This window comes from Pieris rapae, chromosome 1, assembly GCF_905147795.1.
Source record: "Pieris rapae chromosome 1, ilPieRapa1.1, whole genome shotgun sequence".
In the NCBI taxonomy this organism is placed as follows: Eukaryota; Metazoa; Arthropoda; class Insecta; order Lepidoptera; family Pieridae; genus Pieris; species Pieris rapae.
In genome coordinates, this window is record NC_059509.1 from 7065294 (window position 1) to 7091567 (window position 26274).

General features: G+C 32.9%; 2 protein-coding genes across 6 annotated transcripts; one reads left to right on the forward strand and one right to left on the reverse strand.

The window, feature by feature from the left end:
• Nucleotides 1-1414: 1414 nt before the first annotated feature.
• On the forward strand, nt 1415-25326 carry LOC110994421 (adenylyl cyclase-associated protein 1). 4 transcript variants are annotated; one of them, XM_022261045.2, is made up of 9 exons: nt 1415-1561; nt 9262-9479; nt 11493-11578; nt 11781-12163; nt 13888-14028; nt 14756-14934; nt 19525-19731; nt 24511-24654; nt 24730-25326. In XM_022261045.2, the coding sequence occupies exons 2-9, from the start codon at nt 9447-9449 to the stop codon at nt 24814-24816; spliced, it is 1260 nt and encodes a 419-aa protein (XP_022116737.1). In that variant the 5' UTR covers nt 1415-1561; nt 9262-9446; the 3' UTR covers nt 24817-25326. The 4 variants fall into 4 exon arrangements, with proteins under 4 accessions (XP_022116737.1, XP_045486934.1, XP_022116736.1 ...); XM_045630978.1 differs by lacking the exon at nt 1415-1561 and adding an exon at nt 3934-4753; XM_022261044.2 differs by lacking the exon at nt 1415-1561 and adding an exon at nt 5248-5451.
• Nucleotides 21843-23950, reverse strand: LOC110994423. 2 transcript variants are annotated; one of them, XM_022261046.2, is made up of 6 exons: nt 23522-23950; nt 23261-23386; nt 22966-23173; nt 22554-22819; nt 22202-22477; nt 21843-22121 (listed from the first exon to the last, which is right to left on the reverse strand). In XM_022261046.2, the coding sequence occupies exons 1-6, from the start codon at nt 23687-23689 to the stop codon at nt 21918-21920; spliced, it is 1248 nt and encodes a 415-aa protein (XP_022116738.2). In that variant the 5' UTR covers nt 23690-23950; the 3' UTR covers nt 21843-21917. The 2 variants fall into 2 exon arrangements, with proteins under 2 accessions (XP_022116738.2, XP_045487068.1); XM_045631112.1 differs by lacking the exons at nt 23261-23386; nt 23522-23950 and having other exon boundaries at nt 22966-23184.
• Nucleotides 25327-26274: the final 948 nt, after the last annotated feature.

Below are 26274 nucleotides of genomic sequence, written 5' to 3' on the forward strand. Positions count from 1 at the left end.
AAATGTTAGTAATTGTAATTGGTAGTGATGATTTATTATTTTAATGACTTCTATGTATATAGCAGAATGTAATATAATTTTGTTTATAACAATTTATATTTTATTTTGTATAATATATAGATAGATGACTCTGAAGAATAAAGTTTTCTGTAGTATGTAGAAATTATGGTTACTTGTATTATATATAAAAGGAAAGTACTTTTTAATTATACTGGTATGGATTTTATAATATTTTCCTATAGTTTTCTATTCATCGATTATTAGTCTAAGTGTAGATATATGATCAAGTTTTTTTTGGGATTCAAAAATATTTATCTTAATTTTAGATTTAGAATTTGTTAATGCTTGAATTTTTTATACCAAACTGCTTTAATTCTTTTAGTTAAAACTTTGCTAAGAGTTTTAATTTTTTTATGATATAATCTTAATGGCTTCCAAAAATATGTGAGCTCTGTAGATATCGGAAAATATTTTATACAATTTATGTATGTATAAACTCTTATTCATAAACATACTACCTAACTCTTATTCATAAATATAATGCTCAAATACCTGAGTGCATTTAGTGACCACCTCCAAAAGTAAATGAATAAGACAAAAAAGTTACTAGTATTGCATGTTTATGAAAAAGATAGATATAGTTCTTGTTATACTTACTGGTTGTTTAATATTTATTGAGATGTTAATTATCTAAAGAGTTTTATCTGCCTGTTTTACACCGACAAATTATTAAGATAGATTAGTTTTAAGGCAGTATTACATAAGTCACACAATCACTAGAAAGAGCAATATATTGGTGCCTTCAAATGCAGCAGTTCAGCACATATTTTGTGATTGTTTTAGTATTTGACAAATTTTTGGCTTTTGCTTCTATAATGTGGTGATGTATATTACATAATAAATTGTTTTATTGTAATCAATTTTTTATTTTAATTGTCTATGACTTTTTATTGATACAAATATAATAATTTTATAATAATATAAGAACATTTACTACAATCAGTCGAATCTTTTGATAAAACAGTAGGTTTAATCATTTAAAATTATCTATATAATCTAGCCAAAAATACTACCTATATCTCAACAATTGACAAGTTGGAAAATACTAAAATTGTTACCTATTTATTTATTAATATTTTAAAACGTTATAGGTATGTTTCAGATATTATAATAAAAACGTAATCCTTCACTACAGTCTACAGCATAATTTAAAGTATATTTCGTTGTCTATGCTATTGAGAATTGTCGTGCGAGACATCACAAACAATTAAAGTTGCTTTATGTAAAATTACTTCGGTTGTCTTTGGTAACATGTATTTCGACCATAGCCACAGTCAAAACTTCTATTAACATGTCACATTGCGTCAGACACTAGACAGTTGTTATTTATATTATATGTTTGACATACAAACATCGGCGATTTGACATTGATGGGGAAATAACCTAGCAGTAGTAATAACTAAATCATACAAGACTGATTTTTACAATTTTGTAACAGTTAAATATTAAATTCAGCTTCAGCAACTTTATTACCATCGTCTCACGGGGCAGCTTTTCTTTGGTGAGTGATTATTATTATCATCTTATCAAAATAATACATTAGATTTTCTAAGACTAATGACGCCCGCTCGATTATTCACTTTAAAATTATGTTTTCTAAATAGGTACTAATATTATATTATCTTGTACAATCATTATGACTAATTAGGCACGTAAGCTGTATTTAGATATTTGACTACTACGCTACCACGGCGTCTTCCATCTAATAGAAAATAATAAGTAGGTACTGTTTTATTCCAAAGGGCCTTCTATGAAATACATAGAGCATAGCCTTTTTAATAAAAAGCTCATCATAAAAGTGCTTTAAACAACTAAATTCGTTATGTTTGATATAAGAGTCTGTGTAATTAAAATTGTATTGTCTACTAATTAACATTTATTTACTAATCCCTTAACTGTAAAGAAACAGTCACAGAATAATCCAATTTAGAATAAATTATGTATGCACTTTTTTGGCTTAGTACTTTCTTTACAAGTAATGTTTTATTGATAATAAGTGCACATCTATGTAAATTAAACATATATTTTGTTTAATATTACCATATTTCGAAATTATAAAATGTCTCTGGTTAACAAGCTGCAAGAAAAGTCATGGTTGTAAGAGCAGCATTTCTTCTAATTTTAAGTTACTGTTTGTTATTAAGCTTCAGCCAATTGTTTATTTAAAAGTTATTCTAGAACTTAGAATACATAGATACTTTACAAAAATCAATTATGAAGTCAAACAAAACCAAAGAAAATAGATGTCAGATACAAAATAACTTAAGAATATTAATATAATCTCAATTTTCCATAATTTATAAATAGGAAATAGAATTGACTTCAATGTAACAAATATAAAATCAGTTTGGTAAGAAATTCGATATTAAGTTTGTAACTAAAGTTATTTCTTTATTTTATCTATTTTCCTGTTAACTATTGTAGATTGTGTGGCTCAAACACACTGTATTGTTTGTTAAGCTCTCAATTGTTAAACAAATTATTTAATTTATTTTTATATTTTGGTAATAAAATAGTATATAATTTACTGATGACTGGCTATAATATAATACATACAACATAAATCTTTGAAATCTAGATAATTTAACAAAGATTTTTTAAGAAAGAGACACCTTGAACTACCATGCAAATTAACCATGTATTAACTATATTAAAGGAGCAACAACATGAGTTACACAACCAGGTTTGGTTTTGAAAAGAGTAATAAGTATGTTAGATACAGCAGTTGCTGTGATGCATATAATTGAAGTGTCTTTTGCTTTGTATGATGACTAAACATAATTTAAAAAAGGAAGAAAAATAAGTTTATAACAACTTGATTATAATTTGTGATTTGTTATTTAGCTTTCAAAAAGGGGTGATGGTCTTTTAAAAGTTCTCTACCAGAACACTTTCCCAGATTGTAATCTTGTAAAAAATGTACAAGTGCTTAATTTTGGTGTGTGGTCCTCGGCCTTACTACCATTTTGACCATAATGTACCCTAACAAACATACCGTAATGTATAGGTTCTGCCCATATTTCTTTACCTTTTCATAATCAGATATATTATTTGCATTTTGATAGATTTTTTTTGTTGAAATCAGATTTTACAGAAACTTTATAAAATCTTAACTATACCTGAAACAAACTATGTATTTATTATTGCTTTGCAAGTAGCAAGATGATACAGAACTATGCTATGTTACTTTCAAACCAATATGAGCTGTTTGGTCATAATCAAATCATATGCAGCAATTGTATAATTAATTGGTTGTGTATATGGACAATATTTATTACAGTTTATTTTATTTATACAAATAAATCTAAGTAAAGTTTATTTTTAAATCCTTATACATATAAATAAGAAAACTTAGAGATGTTCATTATATGTGATTTGCATGAAATACTATCTATTATCTACAAAATAAATTAAGATAAACTATAAATATAATGTACGAATAAATTTTATAAAAATTTACTTATTTTAAATATTTAAACATTGAGATGGTACCAAAACTAATCACTTAATTTTTACTTCAAAAAGAAACAAGCGTGGCCTCAATAATACTCTACGGCCTAAAATATGCAGCGTGTGTACACAAAGATTCGTGGGCTTTCGAGAGCTCTGCGGATCGAGGGTGGCAGGATGCGCTAGGCGGGCGGCGCATTCGCCCTGCGTCAGACTGTCAGTCGCCCGCCGCCGTGCGTCCGGCCGGCCGCCGACCTATTTGACTTTACATCTTATAACTGAACGACACCTATGCTGAAATAAAACAAATTATTTAATTAAAAAATGTTTAATAATAGTATTTATGAATGTTTCTTATATTGATGTTGGCTCTTTGACTAGTTTATGCATTGTTCATGAGATACCTATGGTTTTTGTTAGTAACTTGAGTGTATAATTATGTTTAAAAGTTGTTGTGCACGGCCAAATAAGAGGAATAATAAAAACAAAACAAAATCTGATAATATGGACTCTATTAACAGCGTAAACCCAGAGGAATCTATCGAAAAATCAGAAAAAGATCTATGTGCCCAAGAAAAATCCGAGATTATCCATGAAATAAAGACTATTGAATGTTCATCAAATACACCTAAAGAATTCGCTGTAGAAAAGCCAAAAATTGACGAAATTGAAACATATACCGAGAACTTGCCAGATTCGACTGTGATGGAGACTGAAAAGGACCCCAGCGGTAGTGACAAAGCTGCTTCTGTAGAAGAGGATGAAGATAATGTCGATGACGTTTTTTCAAAACCTGACGTTATTAAAAAACGGTTTTCTGTTGACTATAAAAAAACCGCTCGTCTTGATTTCAAAAGGTTTTCTGTCGACTGCAGCCGGAATGTTACCACTCTTGAAGAACTAACTAATTTAGAGCGGGAACTAGCCAGAACAAACGTCGATGTTCGTCCAACAAGGCGCAAATCGTCAGGCATTTTAAAATCTACTACAAGCAGTAGTGAATTTGTAGATCATCGTTATACACCAAAAGATGACTCCGATTGCGATGACGATGTATTTGAAAGGGATGTATCCCTCTCCACTGATATGGAAGGGCCAAGAGAGCCTCCGGCTACTCCTGTTGGTCGTGATGAATTGGCACTACGAAGGCATCGCTTCTTCTCCGATTTAGTGTGTGCTGCAAGAGCTGCCGTTGAACACCGAGTAAGATTCGATCCTTTAGGTCCAGTTGTTGCGGATTCAGGTATGAACGCAACAAAATATTCATTGAATAATTTTCATTGCTTTTAGACATATGTATTGTTTCAATATTGTATGTATTATTAAAAAAACATTATTGAAATATAAATAATTTTGTTTGAGGCTAAGTCGACATTTATTTCGCGTTTTTAAAACCATTTAAAAACTCTAAATTATTAATAAGTTATTATTTTATATTACTTTATCTGCAGTTTAGTAGTGTCTTAGAAAATGTTTTCTCACTAATTATTCGCCCAAGTTAGAAAAATCCATTAATTCAAAGCCGGATGCACGGTACCCAATGTCTAAAATTCCCGCTACTAGACTTACACTGCTAAACATTAGTAACGATTATTATCAATTTCTGAATAAAATAGTGCCACGCCCCTAAATAGTTAGCTAATTTAAAGTCCAAAAATAATGTAATACAAGTTCTGCGTCATTACAAATGATAACAGGAATGAGTCATTTGTGTACTTACAGTATAGCGTATACTGTTTGGATTCGAGACGTGTTTGCCTCAACAGCCGGTCGGTTTGAGTCAGAGTTACATCCGTCCACGGACATTGCCAGTGGTAGCCGGCACAAGCGCATGATTATACGCTTATGTGCTCATTTTATCAGTGCATGAAACCATAACGGTTTGGTGATTTAGTGAATTTTGTGGATTGTTCTTAAGATTAATAACTGTATTGTTCACCGGTAAGTCTCGTTTATATTGTTTTAAATGAATCGCTAAGAGCCAACCAGAGTGACTAGAGAGTAAACTATACTATTATTCTAGTTACAATAAAGTAATAACTTACTAAATGTATACTTTGTATGGTAAAAATGAAAAGCAGAGTTGGGCCAGTCACATAAACTTTATTGGGCTTAATAAAACGTGTTTTTAATGTATGTTTCCTTCATTGAAAACCGTTATCCTTTTGAAAAACATGTATTCTGTTTCTATTTTTGGTAGTACAAGTTTTGTGAAATTATCAGGATTATTTACAGAAAGAAATACGTTTGAATTAAGCATAAATAATATTCAATACATATATTTTAACTCACCGTTTATCTGGTGTCATTTGATGATATTTTTTATCTTATCTTATATATATTTGCGATTTTGTACAATGCGTTTGGCAGTACAGGATGCAATGTATCACGGTTCATTAAATACAGAATTATCGTTATCACCTTTAAAAGTTAAAAAAAAAAAAATATTTAGGCGTTATTTAATTTAATTTTTTGAAATAGTAGCATCAATTTATAAACAATATTCTTAAGAAAATCTGAGTTTTAAAAACTCTGTAACCTTCGATTGTTTTTGTTACGCTTGATGATGGGTGTCTGTATAAAATATAATTTAAATAATATTTGGATTTTTGTTATTTTTAAAGACTAGTTAGGTTTTATGAAAATCTATTTTTGTTTCTATTTCAATGTTCTGACCTGGCTGGCAAATCTCCCATCTAATACATTATGTTTTAAATTTAGAACGAAGATTATTACTGGAAAGTTGTTCTTCCAACACCTCTCGTAATCTCGAGTGTAGAGCTAACGGAAAATATTTTGTAAGTATTTTGAATGATTCTAAAAATGAATACATAAAACTGTTAGGATCACATGCCACTATAGTGCCTATCTAGTATATTTATGAAATTATTGCGGGTTCACCTATTTGTAACAGCCTCTCAGAACTCTAATTGGGTATAATAGGAGCATGATTCGTGTGACATACATAGCATTTCATACCTTATATCGAAGTAACATTGTTACCTTCCTATTATGGACGACTCTTGATCATGTGAAACTAAACATGGCGACCAAGTTTTTAACGCTTCGCCTGCCTATTAAAAGTACCTAGTAGTTAATTTGTTAATACATTTTATAATTTGTTATCAAAATTTAGATAGTACTTAGTAAATTAGCATTTACATCACTTGCAATTGCCAATAATTAGCTCATTAACTTAATCGTCCAAAGTTGGTCATTAGCCTGTATTTAAACAGATCACTTACTTTCAAATTAGTTCTCGTAGATTTCAGAATAGAATGCTGGTTTGTGGTATTCGTATTACCGTTTGTGGTTATTGTATTGAGAACAAATGTATCTTGATAGCGAATAGTATTGCATTTCTAATGATCTCCTGTTATTTGGTATTGTATTATGATTTTCCATAGAAAATATGATCACAGTCTACTTTTAATATTGTGTATATATTAGTCCTTGGTGCTCTTTTATAAGAGGAATAAACAGTTGATCTTCAAGACAATATTCCGCATGTGCTTGGTAGCGTTTAGTCATCTGGAACAGATGACGTAAGAAATTTAGACATTATAAATGTCCTTGGCAGTGTAACGTATATATGTGTAAGAGTTTCTTCGGGGTTTTGGCCATAATTAGATTACCCATTATAATTAATAGGAAAACGAGCGTGTTGTTTGCATTTAAAGTTTTTAGAAAAAATATTAAATCAAAATGCCTCCTTATTGTGAGTCTATTAAAACGTTTAGTGTAGATATCTTCGCCTCTGTATCTGAATTTAGTTGTTCTCTGTGAACAAAGTATGTACAAATGTCAGAAGTGTAAAGTAAATTAATTATGACTAAAGTAAAAGACCCAATAGATGATATGCTTGTATGTTTCATATTAACATTCTTTGTATGTTTATATCTATATTCACACATCTATTTACACACTGTTTACGTGCTAATGATAATGTAAATAAATAAAAAAACTGCATTTACTGCACTAGACGTTATGCGACAGATTTGCAATCGAAAGTTCTCATATTATGTATCTACTAAACGAATACATCAACCAATAGCATTTCACGATCTCCCTTAGTCTCTCTCTCCCGATCTTTCTCATATCACCTCTCTCCCAGCTCTCGCTCCATGGCACTGTGCATGATGCGAAGTTCGCTCTGTCTCACTCTCTCTCGATATTTCTCACTTGCTTGCACTCTCGCTCCATAGTTTTCCTATCCTATTTGCCGTTATCGCTACTTTCGCCTTTTCTCACTCTCTCTCAATCGGTCTCTCCCTTTTCTTCGACAAAAACGCTGCACATCTTCGTGATGCTAATATTATTATTGCGTTTCATCTGTAAAAAAATTACCTTTATGTACCTAAAGAAGTTTCACTTCAATAAACAGACTTATTTTAGGTCTGTATTTAAGATTTAAAAAATCTATCCACGTTACTAGTTTCCGCTAAGTATTTGGTACTGAACTAACTATTATTGTGTCATCGACTCCTTGTAATGATGGGTAGACAATGGCATTTGGTTCATCTATATTTATAAGGAATCGCGAAAACATTGCGTTCAATATTTGTCAAAACGCCAAAGTAACATTACTTAAAGTGCGTGCATACATTTTTATTTTTGTTTTAGAACAATAAAGTTTGTTTTTTCTATAAAATTCTTATAATCTCGATCGCATTTACCTGAAATAGTATCATGTTTCTGATTACTTTATCATCACTTTTGTAATTCTATGTAAGCCATTATCGCATGTATCGTAGTCATTTGATAGTGCTCGACGAAGCGAGCTTACCTTTGGAATGGAATTTTTATTTCAAAAGTATCTTTAAAAGTTAGTGATTGTGAAATATGGAGCGGGGGAATAAAGACATGAGAAGTTTAATTAAGCTCTTCGAGAAACGGGAGAAGAATTCAACTCAAAGCGTGGAGGACGCGGTAAATAATGTACACAAACAGACGCCAGAAAAAGAAAATGGTACTGGCTGTGTGGTTTTAATTATACTAATTACTTATTTACTTAAACTTATGTATTTTTAAACGTACTAAAATTCAAATATTCAAGTTGAACAGTATATTTTAAAAGAATTCTGTTCGATACATTTTCATATATATACCTTAATTGTTTAAGTGTTTTATTGAAAATACGCTGGGGTTTTAATGATTCTAGTACGCAGGTTAAATTGGAAGCGAGGACGATGTAAAAGGAAAATATTTTTTCATTTTGAGGGTTTTCATAATTTAATTTCATAAAACGCGACCTCACTAATGAAAAATGTCACTTCTTGAAATTGGGTTGGTTCTTAATTTTATATTTTTAATAAATTTTTGTAAAATATTGACTTAAATTCACAAGATAATAACGACGAGCCGTTGAACTCCATATATTGCGATAAAGTATAATTTTATATTATTTATTGTTCATTATATGTTTAGGAAGATACAGTAAGCCAATTATATAGTCCGATGATTATAGTATGTATGTATATTAATACTTACACAATAATATTCTCCGGGGAAATTATCAGCGAAGAACGATTGTACTAGAGTGTCACTGTACGACATAATCACCTCACAACAACAATAAAAGGTGTAAAACATGCTAATGTTCATAACGTTATATAAACATAAATATTTGTAAAGTTTAAAGCGTTTTGGCACGGCAAATTCTATTTCCTTTTTAATACTTAATTACTCAAAGTTCTCACAAACGAATAATGTACGTCTGTTGATAAAAGTCTTAACATACATATATTCCAGGCACCGAGGCATCAGAGACTCAAAACCCAGCGGCGGATCTTGAAGCTCTTATTGACCGGTTGGAGCGTGTAACGTTACGTCTGGAACGCCTGCCCTGCTTCAGGGATCCAATACCAAGTCCCAAGTCTCAAGTCTCGCCCGTGTGCTTAGTCACACCACCGCAAGTCCTGATCCCAACGGACAATATGAGTATCAACGGTTATCAAGACATACTGCAGGTGTGTAGTACTTTATACATTTTTATCATGTAAAAATTAATCTCGCGAGCAGTATTGGCCTGTTGGGTACAACATGGTAGTCGATTATTTTTGTGTCAGACTGAAGGCTTCTCATCTACATGTCTATGAAGTTTTGTGATTCTTTTACCTTTGTAACAGAGTGCCGAGCGTTGGCAAGCTTTTAGTAATAAAAAAAGCGGATGCAAACAGGTCAAGACTCATATAGGGTTGTAACGCCACATAATATTATTATTAAATCATCACCTCGAGGTATGGAAATGAGACTCGTTTAATAAGTATAAACTCATCCCTAATGCTTTTATTTGAAATATTGTAAAAGATGTCTGTATATCATACGCATAGATTTTATATAAGGTAAGTTAATGTTTTAAATTAGTAACAATTTTGCCATAATATACGAGTTTTAGTTTTGCTAGTTCAATTGTGGACAGCGTATGAAAAATTAATAGGGCCCATATTATATTTACCTAAGTAGAAACAACAATGCAATTCTACATTTAGATTTAATACTTAAGACATATATTTGTCTATCTATATCTACCTATAGTGATATAGGCTAACATAATAAAGTAACTTCTAATATCAAACATAATAAACTCCCCTAAGAGGCAATTCGAAAGATATAACGGAAAATGAGACTAATAAAACTGCTGTTACTAGTGGCAATTGGCTCTACGAGTGGCCCGTTGTTTGAAATATCAATTTCCTCTTTTGTTCTTGTAAACAAATGCCGATATCTGCGATATGACCTGCGTTCTAAATTTGATTATAATAGACAACAAAGAGGGGCATTTGTTTGGATAACCTGGATAAGTTATCTCTCTCTACAATTAAAATTAACCCTGAGAGCTGATCTTGAAAATCTGTGGCTGAGAAGCTAAATTTCAAGGGAGTTTCTGTTTCCAATAAAGGAATTTTGTTGATATCGACTATACATAAGTTTACACGTAAAATTTAAATTCTTTGTTTGGTTTAAAAAATGTTGCTTCGTTGGGCGTATTAATTTCAGCTTTTACCACTATTCCCGGAGATGTAATTGATTCGATTTCGAAAGAAAGAAAGGGTTGATCTTCAATTATTTCTAACTCGTCGTCGTCTTCGTCCAGAAAACAGCTTCGACGATGAATTATATCTTGAATCTTAAATGAACCCTTTAATTAATTAGAACGCCCGTTATCCTCGGATTAAATATCGTTTTCTAGTAATTATGCAAAATCAAAATCTTTTATTAATTTAGGTAACACAATGAACTTCAATAAATATACACATATTAAATGCTTCTAATTTTACATTTACTGCCAGTTCTCAAATCAAGGGCGTAGAACGGATGAGAACTGGCAAAAATTTAACGACACCGAATAGAGCACGGCGCAATTTTTTATTAAAGATTTAGATGTTTGCAAAAATATTAGACAACAACGAACAAATAAATAGGCAAATTGAAGTTTAGACATTATAATATATTTATTTTATTTAAGTATTCCTATATATAATATTTATTTTATAATGTATCAATATAAACCATTTTCAAACTGTTATTGTTTTCTTACATAACATTATTATGCATGTTTAATTCAAATGAAGGCATTTTTACACACAAGAAAACAATTATTGGTTTTCGAGTGAATTTGTAAGATACTTTATTATAACTACTCTGATTATACAAGAGATGTGGTGACTAAAGCATTCAGTTTTTTTTCTACAGATGTTTGATTGATATAATGAAATAGAAAACATGCTAAAAATATGTGCACTGTTTCTTAGTTCACGTTCTATACAAAACAGATGATGCTGTTAAAAATATATAAGTTATTCTAACCTTAAAAATGCAAAAGTCTGCACTCGGGAAGTAATTTCAACAACTTCGACAGTCTATACTGTCTAAACTCATAAAAATGTCTTATGTCAATACATATTTTACAATAAATACAACGATAATAAGTTCGTCAAAATCAGTATTACGCAATAGTAATCTGTGAATTTTGTAAACAGGGACCCCTGCGAACATACCTCGAGCTGTCCAAACAAATCGGCGGCGATGTGGCCACTCATGCAAAACTCGTCAACGAGGCATTCCAGTGAGTATTTATTGTAACATCAATCTTAGATTTACAATCATGTTTACCTCTTTACATGAATGAAGGCATTTTTTATTTCGTTAACAAAAAAAAATAACATGTTTTTTTTGTTATATTTTATATTCTATGTTATTCATTAATCAACATGCTCTAATAATGTAAAGCATTGTCGAGCAGTCTTGGAAATCTATAACAATTGCAGGGCCCAATATGGCTACATTCAACTCGCCGCCTCTCGGAGCAAACCTTCCCAGGGAGAAGAGATGCAACTATTAGCGCCAACCAGTGAGAAGATCTCCGCTATCCAACAGTTCCGCGAGAAGAACAGGGTGTCTCCCTACTTCAACCATTTGTCTGCAATTTCTGAAAGTATACCAGCACTGGGATGGGTCGCCATATCTCCCACTCCGGCGCCATACGTCAAGGAGATGAATGACGCTGGCCAGTTTTACACGAACCGCGTTCTCAAGGACTGGAAGGAGAAGGATAAGACCCACGTAGAGTGGTGTCGTACATGGGTGCAGCTTTTATCGGATTTGCAGGCCTATGTCAAACAGTACCATACCACAGGTCTTGTTTGGTCTGGTGAGTATTAATAATAAATAATTTAATGATATTTATTATTAACTAAGAAACCTTCGAAACTTCGTACCCTCTTGATCTAAATGTAAACATTTTTAAATAAAACCATTGCGTAATGTGCCGCAAATGTCGTGTTGAGATTTATTAAAACGCGCTTGAAACGTTTAAAATCTCTCAAAAATTTCCTTGAATGTTTTATGAAAACGCAAAAGTAATTAGCATGAGACTGTTAAGAACATTTTCACAAATTACTATGCAACTAAAGCGAACTCTTTACGATAAAGTTTTAATGAATTTTTAGCTTTGTGAAATACAAACTTTAAAATTAAGCAAGCGAATGCAAGTGTTAACTTGCTGCTTAAATAGCAAATACTTTGATTAATGTTGCTTACACAAAACAAGAAATACCTTAATAAAACTAGTCCCAACTGGCTTCAAGTTGCCGCCCACAGTTTTTTTAAATTTTTATTTATATAAAGAAAAAAGAAGTTCACAGTAATATGGTGGAAACATAAACTTGACACGGTGGGCCCATATCTTGTGACAGCTAACTCATCTTACAATATATGTGTTACATATTGCAGTGTAAACGAATAAAGTAATAATAAACTTAAAAAAGTAATAAAAACAAGAACAAAATTCCTGGGCCAATGAGACTAAATTAATAAGTTTCATAATTGCTTATAGTAAACGCATCACACAATCTTTATTTTTATATCCGTTAGTATCATTTCATTAATTTACTCGAAAACCAAATACTACCCCGTTATTTAAATATTCCGTTACATATAGACAGTGCATAAAAGTAATTACAAACCGTTACGTGACTTTAACCAACAGACTACGGTAATTTTTACAAACTAATAACGTCTAATTAATTAATCTGGTAATATTCGGGTTGGGTACATATTATAGTATCGTGTAACAGACTAGCATACATGGTGAATGTCACGAAAGTAGTTGAAGCGATGTATGTCGCTTCATGAGTATTTATTTCCCTAAGGAAAAACGGCGTTATAATATGAATATATTAATAATTACGAAATTAAGATTATTCGTATAACTGGCTGATGTCCACCAAGACCCATAGGCCCGGAAAATTTGAATATTGGCTTATATTTGTATATACATAATCGTGATTATTATGTGAACTCTCGTAACCTAGCAGATGGAACACATTTATGTGACGACTGTCTCTCCGTTAGTGTCTCCGTTACCTAAACGAATCGACCGACTAATCGTTCAACTAGTCTAGATACTGCGGGCGAGCGTTCGATGTAAGACATAAAAAAATTACGCGAATAAAACATGCTCACGGTTCTAAATTATTATCAGGCTAAAATCATTTAGTAATATTAAAGGTATAACCTGCGGTGAAAGTCAATTTTGTGTATCGTAAAATGTACCCTACCTCGTCAGTAATAAAGTCGCGTCATGAAAATTAACGTTGTATTCTAAGTGTCTGTATTGCTGAAAATTATTGTATATGTTATAGCAGGCGTGTGACCCACTATCGCAGAATTTCTATGAAAATGCCAAGTATAAGTTAATATATAGCTTACGGTTTACATCGTATATTTCCAAGCGAGATTAGCGCTATGGAGTTAGTTCATAAAACGTGTTTTCTGTTTTCATCGTTAGATGACGTCATAATCTTTGTTATTTTGGGAGGTATTTGTTAACGATAAGGCAGTTGTTTGAGGATTCTTAATATTTTTCTCACATAGGAAAGGGTGGAGCCCCACCACCACCTCCACCTGGTGGCCTGCCACCACCCCCGATGCCCGAGGTTGACTTCTCGAACCTCGCTATTGACGATCGCAGCGCACTTTTCGCCGAGATAAACCGTGGAGAGGGCATCACTAGCAGTATGTTTACTATCTTATTTGAATACAATTAAATTAAATCATCATCATCGATTAATATAGCAATGACTAGGTTCTAGGATCGATAGATCATAAACACCTCAAAAATATTGTTAACCCAGAATAAGAATTTAAAGAGGCATACAACTTAAAACCTTACAACTAACTATGAAGACAAATCCTATATTTACAGACACTATCTTATTAAGAGTGACAATATGTGAAATAAGTAATTAAAATATATAAATATTAGTTGTAAGTTAATATGGTTTTTTACATAACTACACACTAATATTTTCCATTGTTACCTTATTAATGTAATACGTTATTTGCATTTTACTCAGACATTTTTTGCGACTTTAAATAAATAGGTTATATACTCAATATTACTATTTATGTGCATATTTCGTATTAGTAATGTATTTATTGCACTGAAAGTGGTATTGAAATATGCAGAGCGAGCTTTCAACTTTTGGAGGCCAATAACGAAGCTGGGAGGAATATTATTCCGCATTGAGTTTAAAGCGAAAGCAACAGAAATAAAAATTTGATTGCATTTAAAAATCAAATTAAAATTCACATAATGTCCGTATATTAAAACTAAAATAGGCATAATTTTTTGTAACTCCACCAACTACGCTGTTTGAGGTCGTAGTAAATGGTAAATTTAACAATATCTCTTAGCAAATTATATAGACAACCAAGTAGCCATTGACCCATGTTTGCACAGACCTCCGTAAAGTGACGTCAGAGATGCAGACCCACAAGAATCCCCAGCTGAGAGAGGGTCCTGCGCCTTTTAAAGCAGCACCCAGAGGCGTACCAGCTAAGCCGCTGCCTACTCCCGGTGCCGGAGCCCTACCTGACAAACCACCCGTCTTCGCTCGGGACGGCAAGAAATGGCTCATTGTAAGTATTTTGAATATAATATATTTCTATAAATGATTCCTAATCTTTTTTTCCTTCTAAAACACAATTAGATAATCAGCCGTCTGTGCCTGACACACGCAGTTGATTTTTGCACGCTGAAGCTATTCAAAGGTCAAAATAATTTTATTCCAACACTGCTTATTGGGTATATATTCCCGTAGAATATTAAATTCAAATATTTATCATCATTCTACATTTCCATAATGCTATTTTACTCAGATTATTAACTTATGTAATATTTTATAGTAGATTTTGCAATAATATATGCTTGTAACTTTATAAAGAGATAGAAATAGTGTTTCGGGACACTTTCGAGCGTTACTTTTATTCGAGACTGCATCTTGGGTTTTTTGTATATCAATGCTTGAGTATTACATTTTTCCTTAAATAGTATCAAGCAACACTGGTTTTAGGTTTTAAATAATAATATAAAAATAACTATAATTCTGTCACTAACAAATTCATTGAGAAATTTATCAATACTTTGTAAAGAGCATCTAAGCGGAAAAAACGGTCAAGATGAAAACAAAAAGTTGATATTACGTAAAATACAAAGAACATTTTATCGAGCTTTTGTGTGCCTCGGATCTTGAAGTGGGTAAAGACCCGGTACGCATTTATAATATTTATATTCTCTGTAAATTGTATAAAATTAAAATTACAGAATTTTGACTAAGAAATGCAATAAACAATTTGAAATACCGAAATTTTACATGATTGTGCGACGTACAAGTGTGAGGAGTGAGGAGTTTTGCAGAATAACCCTCATCAATATAAGGCAAATTAGGGCAAGCCCAACATGTGCCTGCACTAATGAAGAACAAACAGTGAAACATGTGCTTCTACACTGCCCTATATTCGCATCGTCCAGGCACGACCCGGAGCAACAAATGCATATGACTCTTAGAGTATTAAGCCAGAAAGGAGACGCCATCACTCGAACGATGCTAATTAATTTTTCTGCCAAAACATCGGCGGGGGACGAGGCACTCACACAGACAAAATTTTACTACAGAAACAAATTGCACAATGTTTGTACACACGCACACAAACCTAATTTGCTTACACAAGAGTAACCGCAACGCACACATTTAAAGAAATCGTATCTTTACACGTTACATGTACAGCACACATACGCAACAATCCCGAGATAATTAGAGCTACCACCATGTCGATAAGGAATGTCGATAAAATTTATTCATTCAATCATTCAGTTGTTACGTTTTAAATATTTTAACGTTTTACGTTACGTACTTAAATATTTATTACAAAGAGGTTAAAAAGTACAACAGGGGGTTTCTAAACACATTGTCAATCAAAGTATTTATTAATATGAAAACATCATGTAACTGTATAATCATTTGACATTAAAACAATTTATTTTTATTGCTACTATACTATAATAAAAATAAAACTGTTTTATTTCAAACTAAAAAAATGTATCCATAATTACAGTATATTGTTCATTCGTTCAATAATTTATCGATAAAAAATAGAATGTGTCCCCTCTCTAAAATGACGTAAACCGGCGTTGGTGTGGCTAACTACCAACTTAGGAAAATAACCATTATTAGGATAAATTCATGTGATAAATTTTTATAATTTTTCACGCCCTTTCTTCATTAATTAAAGACATTAGTATAATAAGAAAATTTGAAGTGTCGGGTAAACCTTCAAAGTACTTGTGAGCGAATCCACGAACAGGACAACTAATAATCAATAGTAAAGCATATTTACTTAAGTCATTGAACAATATGATCCCTATGTAAGTACCATCTGTTAGTAAAAAAATTATGCAAATAAAAAATTAAGCCACAAAAAACGTCATAGTGCGGAACTTTGCAATAAACTGGCAACATTGACTCGGCATTACTCGGCAATGAATATTTATTTGATTTTCACGTATTCTTATAATATACGATAATATTACCTAAGAAAATACTTACAGATGAAATGTCACGTTGTCTTTTTGTACACTCGATGTGTCAGACCTTTTTTTACAGCCGAATACACTGCATCCAGTCATTTTTGTCGGAGCTCTTTACACTAACAAGCGTCGTACCGGAATGGCGCGGAAGGGTCGAGAAACAGTTTTATATAACGGGTATGTCCAGCGGGTTCGTACTTTGACAGAGGGGGACGCGCGTAAAGGCGACTCCTTTCTGGCTTAATACTCTAAGATATGACTAGAAGTAACAGCCTACAGGATATGTTAATAAAGCACAGACCGTGCCTGGAACAAAAAAAACATATTAAATATATAACGGCGGCAAACAAGACTGAAAGAGCGGGTCTCGCGGGGATTTTTGCTCCGGCCCGCCCATGAATATTGTAAATAAAAATATTACCGATGTAGCCGGGGCGCATTTCCCGACGCGTAATACGTCATTTGTGAAATAGTGTATTGGAAGCAGTGAAATGTATTTCTTTTTTTTTCTTTTTTTTATTTATGAGCTAGAAAAGTCACGATGGCAGGAGAGTAGAGTAAATAATAATAATAAAAAAGCAAGTGTCGCGAATCTTTGGTTTTGCCTCAGGCAAACTTCCTTGTGTAAATCGATTATAATTAATATTCCAACGAAACCACCGGGTTGTAGAATCTGCCTAAAGCGTTGTTCTATACCCTGACGTAGTCAGTTCTTACATTATTGAGTGCGTATCACGTCACCAATTAGGGTTGATTGATGTTGTTTTCGTCGGTCGTGTTTATTAAAAAAGTATTCGATCCGCTACGAGGAATATTTCCAAATAAGGGCTTCCAAGAAGGCATGACATTTTATACTAGATACTGCGAAAAAATAAAAACTCATTTTTTAGCTACATACATACATAGACCTTTTAGGGAACTATATATTTTTTTTCCAATAATATGAATACAAATATTGCCGTCAATATATTATTTCAAGTTTCTTGGCCAAAGACTGGCATTGTTGAAAAGTTGTGGACACAATATCCAAGAATTTATTAGCTGTAGTCCCTCGAGGATCTCATATCAAATTAAAGGGACGTGGTTTTTTCTCTTAAAAAACAAAGATAGAAAGAAAACTTTGTTGAAATACTTCTGGCTACATTATTAACACTCTCTGACGGCCCGCAATAAATGTATTGAATCTTAAATAACTTAATGATAAAATGTGTCATTGGATATATAGGATACCGTTTACACGTAGGATTAAAAGATTCATATGCGTGGAACTGTCATATTTATGAGTCAAATAACGTGTAATTTAAATTAAATATTTTGTGCTTGTAAGAATTGATTTGGAAAAATTTTCATTTATTAAATAACGATGCTGCCAAATTTTATACCTTAAATTAGGCTCTGATTTTTGAAAACACGAAAGAAGACCGATCAATAATTGACAACCTTCCGATTCGGTAAGTAAGTAACCGTTAACTCTTAATTTTTATTAAGTTACATTTACTTTAATGCTGTATATTTATAATCCGGTTTAATGTTCATAACGGTAACCGATATCTCAACACGAATGAAACACAATTGTTTGTAAATACATGGCGCTACAACCCTCACCTAACCGAGGCCTTAGATTTTTTTTTCTGATAATTTTTTTAAATAAATCTGGCGTCTGGCCGTGCCTGGAGTATCCGTCGATTTTGGTAGGTTCTAAGTCCAATCGGTTAGACTTCGCGCCAGCTTTGTAAATAAAAATTCAGACTCCCGTGCATATGCCTAAAAGTTGTTATTAGCAATGGTTACTAATTAATAGGTTGTTGTTGATTTTCCTATATGACCCAATTAAGGGCCTGGGTTTGACACGTATGATCAAGTATTGATCAAGGTGTTATCTGTGGTAAAGATTTCATTTAATAGGCTGGCAAAGAGAACGCCCAACAGAGTTCCATAAAATAGGAAATGTTAACTTTATTTCGTCTATAAATTACAAGTTAAAATAAACCCACAGTTTTGCATTTTACTGAACATACTGAATAAATTATTGAACGAACTCGCCAAGTGTTTCGTGGCGTAAAAAGCTCCTTTCGTATAAATTACTTCGCGTCGCCAATGTATATATAATTAAACTCGAAATTTTAATAACACCAAATTGCTTTATATATTTAATCTGAGGATTATTCACTTATAGGCTGTGGTCTTAAATTGGTTTCAGAACTATGACAAAAATTATTATTGATATAAAGATGTATTATATATACTGTGATTTTTTATCTATATATCGATGTTACGATCTCTAGGCTACATGCTATAAGCGCATTTTTATTTGTATATAATAGTTCTTTGTTGATTTTTTTATATAAATACAAGCAACGTCTCATTTGTTAGAAAGCAGGAAAGTAAGAATGTAGAATATAACGATTGTGATTGGTCAACAAACATTTCTAAACCGATCACAACCAAACATTTGTATTTATTTATATGCCTCATTATACTTCAAAATTTACAAATATAATACAGTCAAAATCTGTTATAACGACATCGATGGGTCTCATATTTCGTCGTAAACGGTTTGGACGGTACAAAATACGGAATAGCGATAACGAATACATCACGAATGGTTATTAAGAGGTAATGAAAATATAATATTGTTACAGGAATACCAAAAGGGTAACTCCAACTTGGTTGTGGAGAACGCAGACATGAACAACATGGTGTACATGTTTAGATGTCGTGATTCGGCGCTAACTGTACGCGGCAAGGTGAATGGTGTGATCCTAGACTCTTGCACCAAGTGTGCGGTGGTCTTTGACAACCTCGTCTCAAGTATCGAGTTTGTCAACTGTCAATCCGTTCAGATGCAGGTATGTAAATTGAAAACTTTACAGTTGAGAAGTAGATGTCACTTTTAAAATGTCTCTACCAAACTTGATAGAATATTAAAAGTTACTCACGCAAAAATCTGCGCTTAAAAGTTGTTTAAAAATTCTTTTTGCGCGTACCCACATAATTAAAATCAGTTAAATACCAGGATATGAAATACTTGTAATTATTATTAGATATAAATTGAAACATACAACAAATACACAGAAACATAATTTTAATACCTTAGGTTTACCTTTTTTTAACAAATCGTTGACTGAAATGATAACGTTATTTAATGTCAGTTTAGGGTAAAATTAAATAATATTGTTATTATAAAATAAATATAAAGGCTATACAAAAAGTTAAATTTACCATAAATAATTGTAGTTATAAGAAACAACGTCGACCAGTAGGAAGACAGAACATGTGTTTACAAAGTAGATTAAATTAAAAGAAAGTAATGCGAGTAAAAGATGCTTTTACGGTTAGAGGTTTACCTTTAGCGAAATGACCAATATTACGAGTTCATTGGGCCATTTTACCAAGCGTGGCTTATGTGGATTCGGAATGTAACTCAACCGGTATTTTGTAAACGAAATTAGACAGCAAAAACATTAATTAGTTTGCTTATTAGTAGCGCTTTCTATGGAAACGTACGATTTGTTTTTTACAACACAACATATACTTTAGCATGTCTATTTCGTATTGTCTTTTATTTACATAACTTTTACACATTTAAAGAAAAACACTTTTTTAACGGATTATAGATATGTATTTATATTTAAACTTATAATTATTTGTACATAATTTTAAATTTAAACCGACGTTTCGCGTGCTTTACAGCGTGCGTGGTCACGGTGACTGAAGACAAAGGTGTTAAATGTCAAAAAGTATTACAGCTGCAGAAAAATGTTGTGTTATCTGTATTTATTTCCCCGGAGTTGGTATCGACTAAAAGATGTAGGGTTTTTGCAGAAATTGCTCACGGTGTCCTCCATTTTCGCGGGTTGTTTATTTTGAGATTTTAATTTGGATATTATTGGATCCCAGGTGTTTGATAATTTTAGGCCGTCCTCTCTATTGAAATTGGCGTGTTTTTTGATTTCAATGGCTTCGCGTACCAATCTTGGGAAGAATCTTTTTTCTTTCGCAAGTACTTTCGGTTGGTCAAAGCGTATGTAGTGATTAGGCCTATCTAGTGTGTGTTCACAGACTGCTGATTTTGTGTGTCGTCTATGTCTTATGTCCGCGATGTGTTCCTTGAGTCTGCTGGACATATTGCGTTTAGTTTGCCCTATGTAAGACAGGCCACAGTCGCAATCCAGTTTGTATATACCTGCATCTTGCAATGGGGTGTTACTTTTGATTGGTCTTAGGAATTGCTGAATCTTCTTGTGCGGCTTGAAAATTGTATTAATGGAAGCTCGTTTTAGGACCCGGCTAATTCTATCTGTAACTCCCTTCACATATGGCAGGTAAGCTGGCTGGCGAGGAACTGTTTGTGTCTTGTTTTTGTTTCTGTGATGCAGCCGGGGGATGCGCAACTTGTTTCGGTGTAGCACCTGTTTGACATGCTGTAGTTCCTCCTTGAGGTGGGCCGCATCACAAAGACGTTGGGCTCTCTGAAACAAACATTTACCGACAGAGAGCAGTTGTGACGGGTGGTGGTGGGATTCACCACCAGGATTTTTTCTGCAGCTGTAATACTTTTTGACATTTAACACCTTTGTCTTCAGTCACCGTGACCACGCACGCTGTAAAGCACGCGAAACGTCGGTTTAAATTTAAAATTATGTACAAATAATTATAAGTTTAAATATAAATACATATCTATAATCCGTTAAAAAAGTGTTTTTCTTTAAATGTCTATTTCGTTGCTGCCTTTCTATGTCGATCAAAATGACTATGATAAAAAGTATATATATTGCACGTACATTATTGAACATTATTAAAAATACACACTAGCTAACTAGTAATTTCGGCAGTGTCGCCTGTAACGCTATATTTTAATAAACAAAATAATACTACATGAATTACAATCCTATACAAAATTTTACTTGTATTCATTTAATAGTCATGCGGCTCCAAAAACTTGTCTTTATACCTATTTTGTAAAACATCGCTAGATTGATACAGTTAATTAATAAAACATCGTAAATCGTAATTTTTATTTAAACTAAAAATCCTACATGGGAACAAGATCGCGACAATCCCCATCTTCGCTCGCCTCGCTCCTTATTTCCTCTATCGCCATTTGACTCAGCGTTTCCTCAGGAAGTGCTACTAAATAACCAGGGCCGGATAGTTTACAATCTGTCTTTAGTTGTTGATATTTCTCATTCATATCTTCCTGCTCGTAAGATTCCCTGGACACTGCTGTTTCATAATCCTGTGTTTAATAATTGTACAATGTAATCTCGCTAAGTAGGTTTTAAATAAAGTTTTTATTACTGTCATTAAAATACTTACATCATAATCGCAACGACACATGCTTCGTTGCTGCAAATAGGTATTGTGTGCCCAACTCAAACTATATTCGTCAGGCGTATTATCATTATTACTACTATTTCGGAAATCGCTATCCGAGTCTGAGAAGTCTCTATAATTCGCTTGTGAACCGTCGCCCATTGCCTCTTGGGGTGTCATAAAGCATTGCTGGTTCATACTCAGTAGCGTCAACTTGCTGTTTATCACCATGTTTAAGGTTGTTTGCCAATCCTCTAGCAGCTTCTTTACGCTGTCAATCTGCAAATAATACGATTGTGACATTGACTGAAAACTTACGTGTTTGAGGGATGAGATCTATATTGGGACATATCACCTTTTTCTTTAGGATTGCTATTCTATTAGCCCTTCGTAGTCGAGTCTGTTTGATGTAATGTTTAAGATATGCGACCTTATACACGTTGGTCACTTTTACAATCTTGATGTTACAGTCTTGCGTGCTTTCCGAATCACTTATTGTGGAGTATATGCTGTTCTCTTGAGTGGCTAAGTCGTCCGAGCTGTCGCCGGGTTTGATCTTCTCACATTCTACAATCTGATCGCTCTGTAATCCTTTGAGCATCTTTAATAGCGATTCACAATCTGTAAAAACAATAATCTATCGGGTGGAATTGTAAATACTTTTTTATTTTTACAATAACGGTGTAAAACAATATGTTCCACAGTATAATCATTCTCGTTCTTAACTTAATACATTAACTAAACCAACTGTCTAAGTGAGGTCTTACCTACTGCCGAACACTGTGCCGTAATCTCTGACTCGTACTCCATAATGTTACCAGTGTTGATAGTGTGTCGTATCTCATCATCGGACTGAATGAGGCTCCGCACTTGAGCACGTCCTCTTCGAAGTCGGGAGGTACTTTTATTTAACTCTTCTATTCTCTCTGCGTATTCTGTCTCTTGAATACTTATCTTTGTGTTGACTATTTGTATCTAGGAAAAACAGTATGATGGTTTATTGTTTTATAAATAAATAAATCAATACTTTTTTAACCGTAATCTTAAAGTATAAAATTTCACCTGAAGTTGAATATCTTCAATTTCGTTTTGTTGCTGTCTTAATTTTTCTTGTGATTTTTTGTTAATTTGTTTTATATACTTATGCATAAAGATTCCTGTTGGAGCGAATTTGAAGAAGAACACTGCCTGTAACCATTTCATTTAACTTAGCGAATTTAAAACTCCTATTAAAGCGTGCAAATTTATAATATGTTTGGAGGCTGAAAAATTAATAAATAAAGTAAGAAAATATTAAGTACTGCCTGCATTACATTGGCTTACCGTATTGAAAAGGGTTAGTCGAGTATATATTGTGTAAATAACACTTATAATATATTGGAAAAACAGGATTGCGTATTTATTGATAACAAGATCCCAGTAATAGTGAATTGATGCTGTATTCGCTAATTCTTCTTTATTAGTGAAGAGCATTTCACTATCTCGATCCATTTGCAATTTAACCAATTAGTAAATAATCATTAGAAATAAAAATATTATTGTATCAAAAATATACGGACGAAAATGACAGATGTCTTCTGTTTGGCAAGTTCTAGTTTTAAACCTGAAAGGAGTTCATAGATGTTAGAAGTGTAGAATAATACTTAATGATTAATTGTTAATAATGGTATTATTACAGTTATAGTTCTATATTTGAATTGGCAGCATTTTCAGTATGTTTTTGTGTGATTTATAATCGGGAGTTTGTGCTAAATCTGGACTGTTGACTCTTAGTCCCGTCTAGAACGTCGTTAAATCTATTTTCAAGAGCTGTTAAACCAATTTTTGTATGAATTTTGGCATATTGTGTCAATTCACTTTATTTTAAAGGCGACTTCTGTGTCAATCACAATTCCGCCAATGTGGCGTTCTAAGTGTATCACGGTGAGGATAGATTTGATGGATTGAATTTAATCTAAGCAGAGTTGTCCAAAACAAAAATGACTTCACATAAAAAGACAACACACACAAAGTTTACATCATTCACAGATATATAATAATATATACAAGAGGTTAACATTATACTACAAGTTATGGAAGGGAGAATCTTATAAGTTTAATTTATTAACAGAAATAAATGCCGGTTTCCTCATGATATTTGGTTAGCATGTAATTGCGCACATAAATTAAAATTTCATTGGCGATTTGAACGCTCGACATCAAGATTGAGGGTGGCACGCTTAATTCACTAGGCCAACAGCCCTAGGCAAAACCCTAAATTTATATATTTTATTTAAAATGATTGTATATTCATAAATATTTTATATGTTCAGGTACTAGGAAAGGTGCCGACCATATCGATTGATAAGACGGACGGTTGCCAGATTTACCTCTCGAAGGACTCCCTCGATGTGGAAATTGTCAGCTCCAAGTCTTCGGAGATGAATGTGCTCGTGCCACAGGCGAATGGTGACTACGTAAGTTCTCCATCATATATTATTCAACGAGTTCATTATGTGGGTCATTTTTTTTAAAACAACCCTTACTTTCAGACGGAGCACCCCATTCCAGAACAGTATAAGACCGTGCTGAATAAGCCCTCTGGCCTGACCACGACGCCCGTCGAAAACAAGGGCTAAGTACATCGACGTTTGGGGTATTTTTGAACTTGGAACACTGACATTACTTTGTAGTAAGACTGGCTTTTGCCTTTAAGATTCTAATACACAAATTGTCTCCTGAATCCATGAAACATAAGAGTTCCAAGTTTGAAAATATTTTTCTTATAGCGGTCTCGGCTTCCCGGGACAGTTCTTATATACTAACAAGGTTGGGACGAGGTTAATTTAGTCATTTTATGCATATTTTGCACTATAGTTGCTAGTTCACTCGACGTCCCGAACTCAATGCACAAACATTACTTTAAGTATGACATATATTCTCGGGAACTGAACTGTCTCTTGCTCATTTCGACTCGTAAGATAAATGAATACGTAGATAACTTCAATATTTACTGGCCTTTGTGTAATGTTCCTTATATTGGTGTTTTACTTTGACATTGGAAAGCCCATGCGTTGATTACAGCGTTGTACGGCATAGATTTAGATACGCAGGTGATATACCAATAGAGATACAAATTTATTTGTTTATAAAAAAAATAGTACCAATGTGTTTCCTCGATAATACGCGCTCATTGAGGCGTTGCGATTAATGAATAAAAATTCAACTAATTCAACTAATTCAAAGACTATCTGGTCATTATAACAGCTTCGCAAATTTTTAATATTAAAATACATCGAGTTACAGATAGGTTTCACATATGTCTATTGGTATCTCTATGCTTAGATGTAAGAAGTGTGAATGTTTCGAATTAACATAAGGGTCCTGTCAACTCGTCGCTTCATAGTGATTAACCCCGACACGATTGAACCAAACGGCTTTTCTAAAACTGTATTTACTATTTGTAATTTTATCTCGTGACAGTTTCTCAGTAAATATTTTATTCTAGGACCTTGAGTATTTTAAATAAGTGATTTGTATTGTGTTAAAAGTATTACATATGAGAATTAATATTTAATCATTTTGTGTTTAATAATGTAACAATTATTTTGACGGACTGTAATTATTTATTATGCCATCATTATTTTGAAACATAATTTTATTTGTCGAGAGATTAAAATACTTTATAAGAAATGTGTGTTTTATTTTATTATGCTTTTTTAGTTTCGAGAATTAAATAATAAATCAGTGACGCTACAACCTCTTTAGGTCTTGGCCTCAGATTTCTGAATCTGTTTCATGATTATTTTCAAATCTAATAGGCAAGTAGGTGAGCAGCCTCCAGTGGCAACACACGCCGTCGACTTTTTGGATCTAAGATTTGTCGGTTTCCTCACGTTTCCCTTCACCGTTCGAGCAAATGTTAAATGCTCACATAGGAAGAAACTCCATTGGTGCACAGCCGAGGATCAAACCTACGACCTCAGGTATGAGAGTCCCACGCTGAAACCACTAGGCCAACACTGCTCTCTAGTTTGACATTTACAAACAAATATATTCTCTTCAATTTAGATATCCACGGAGGAAATAAAACACGA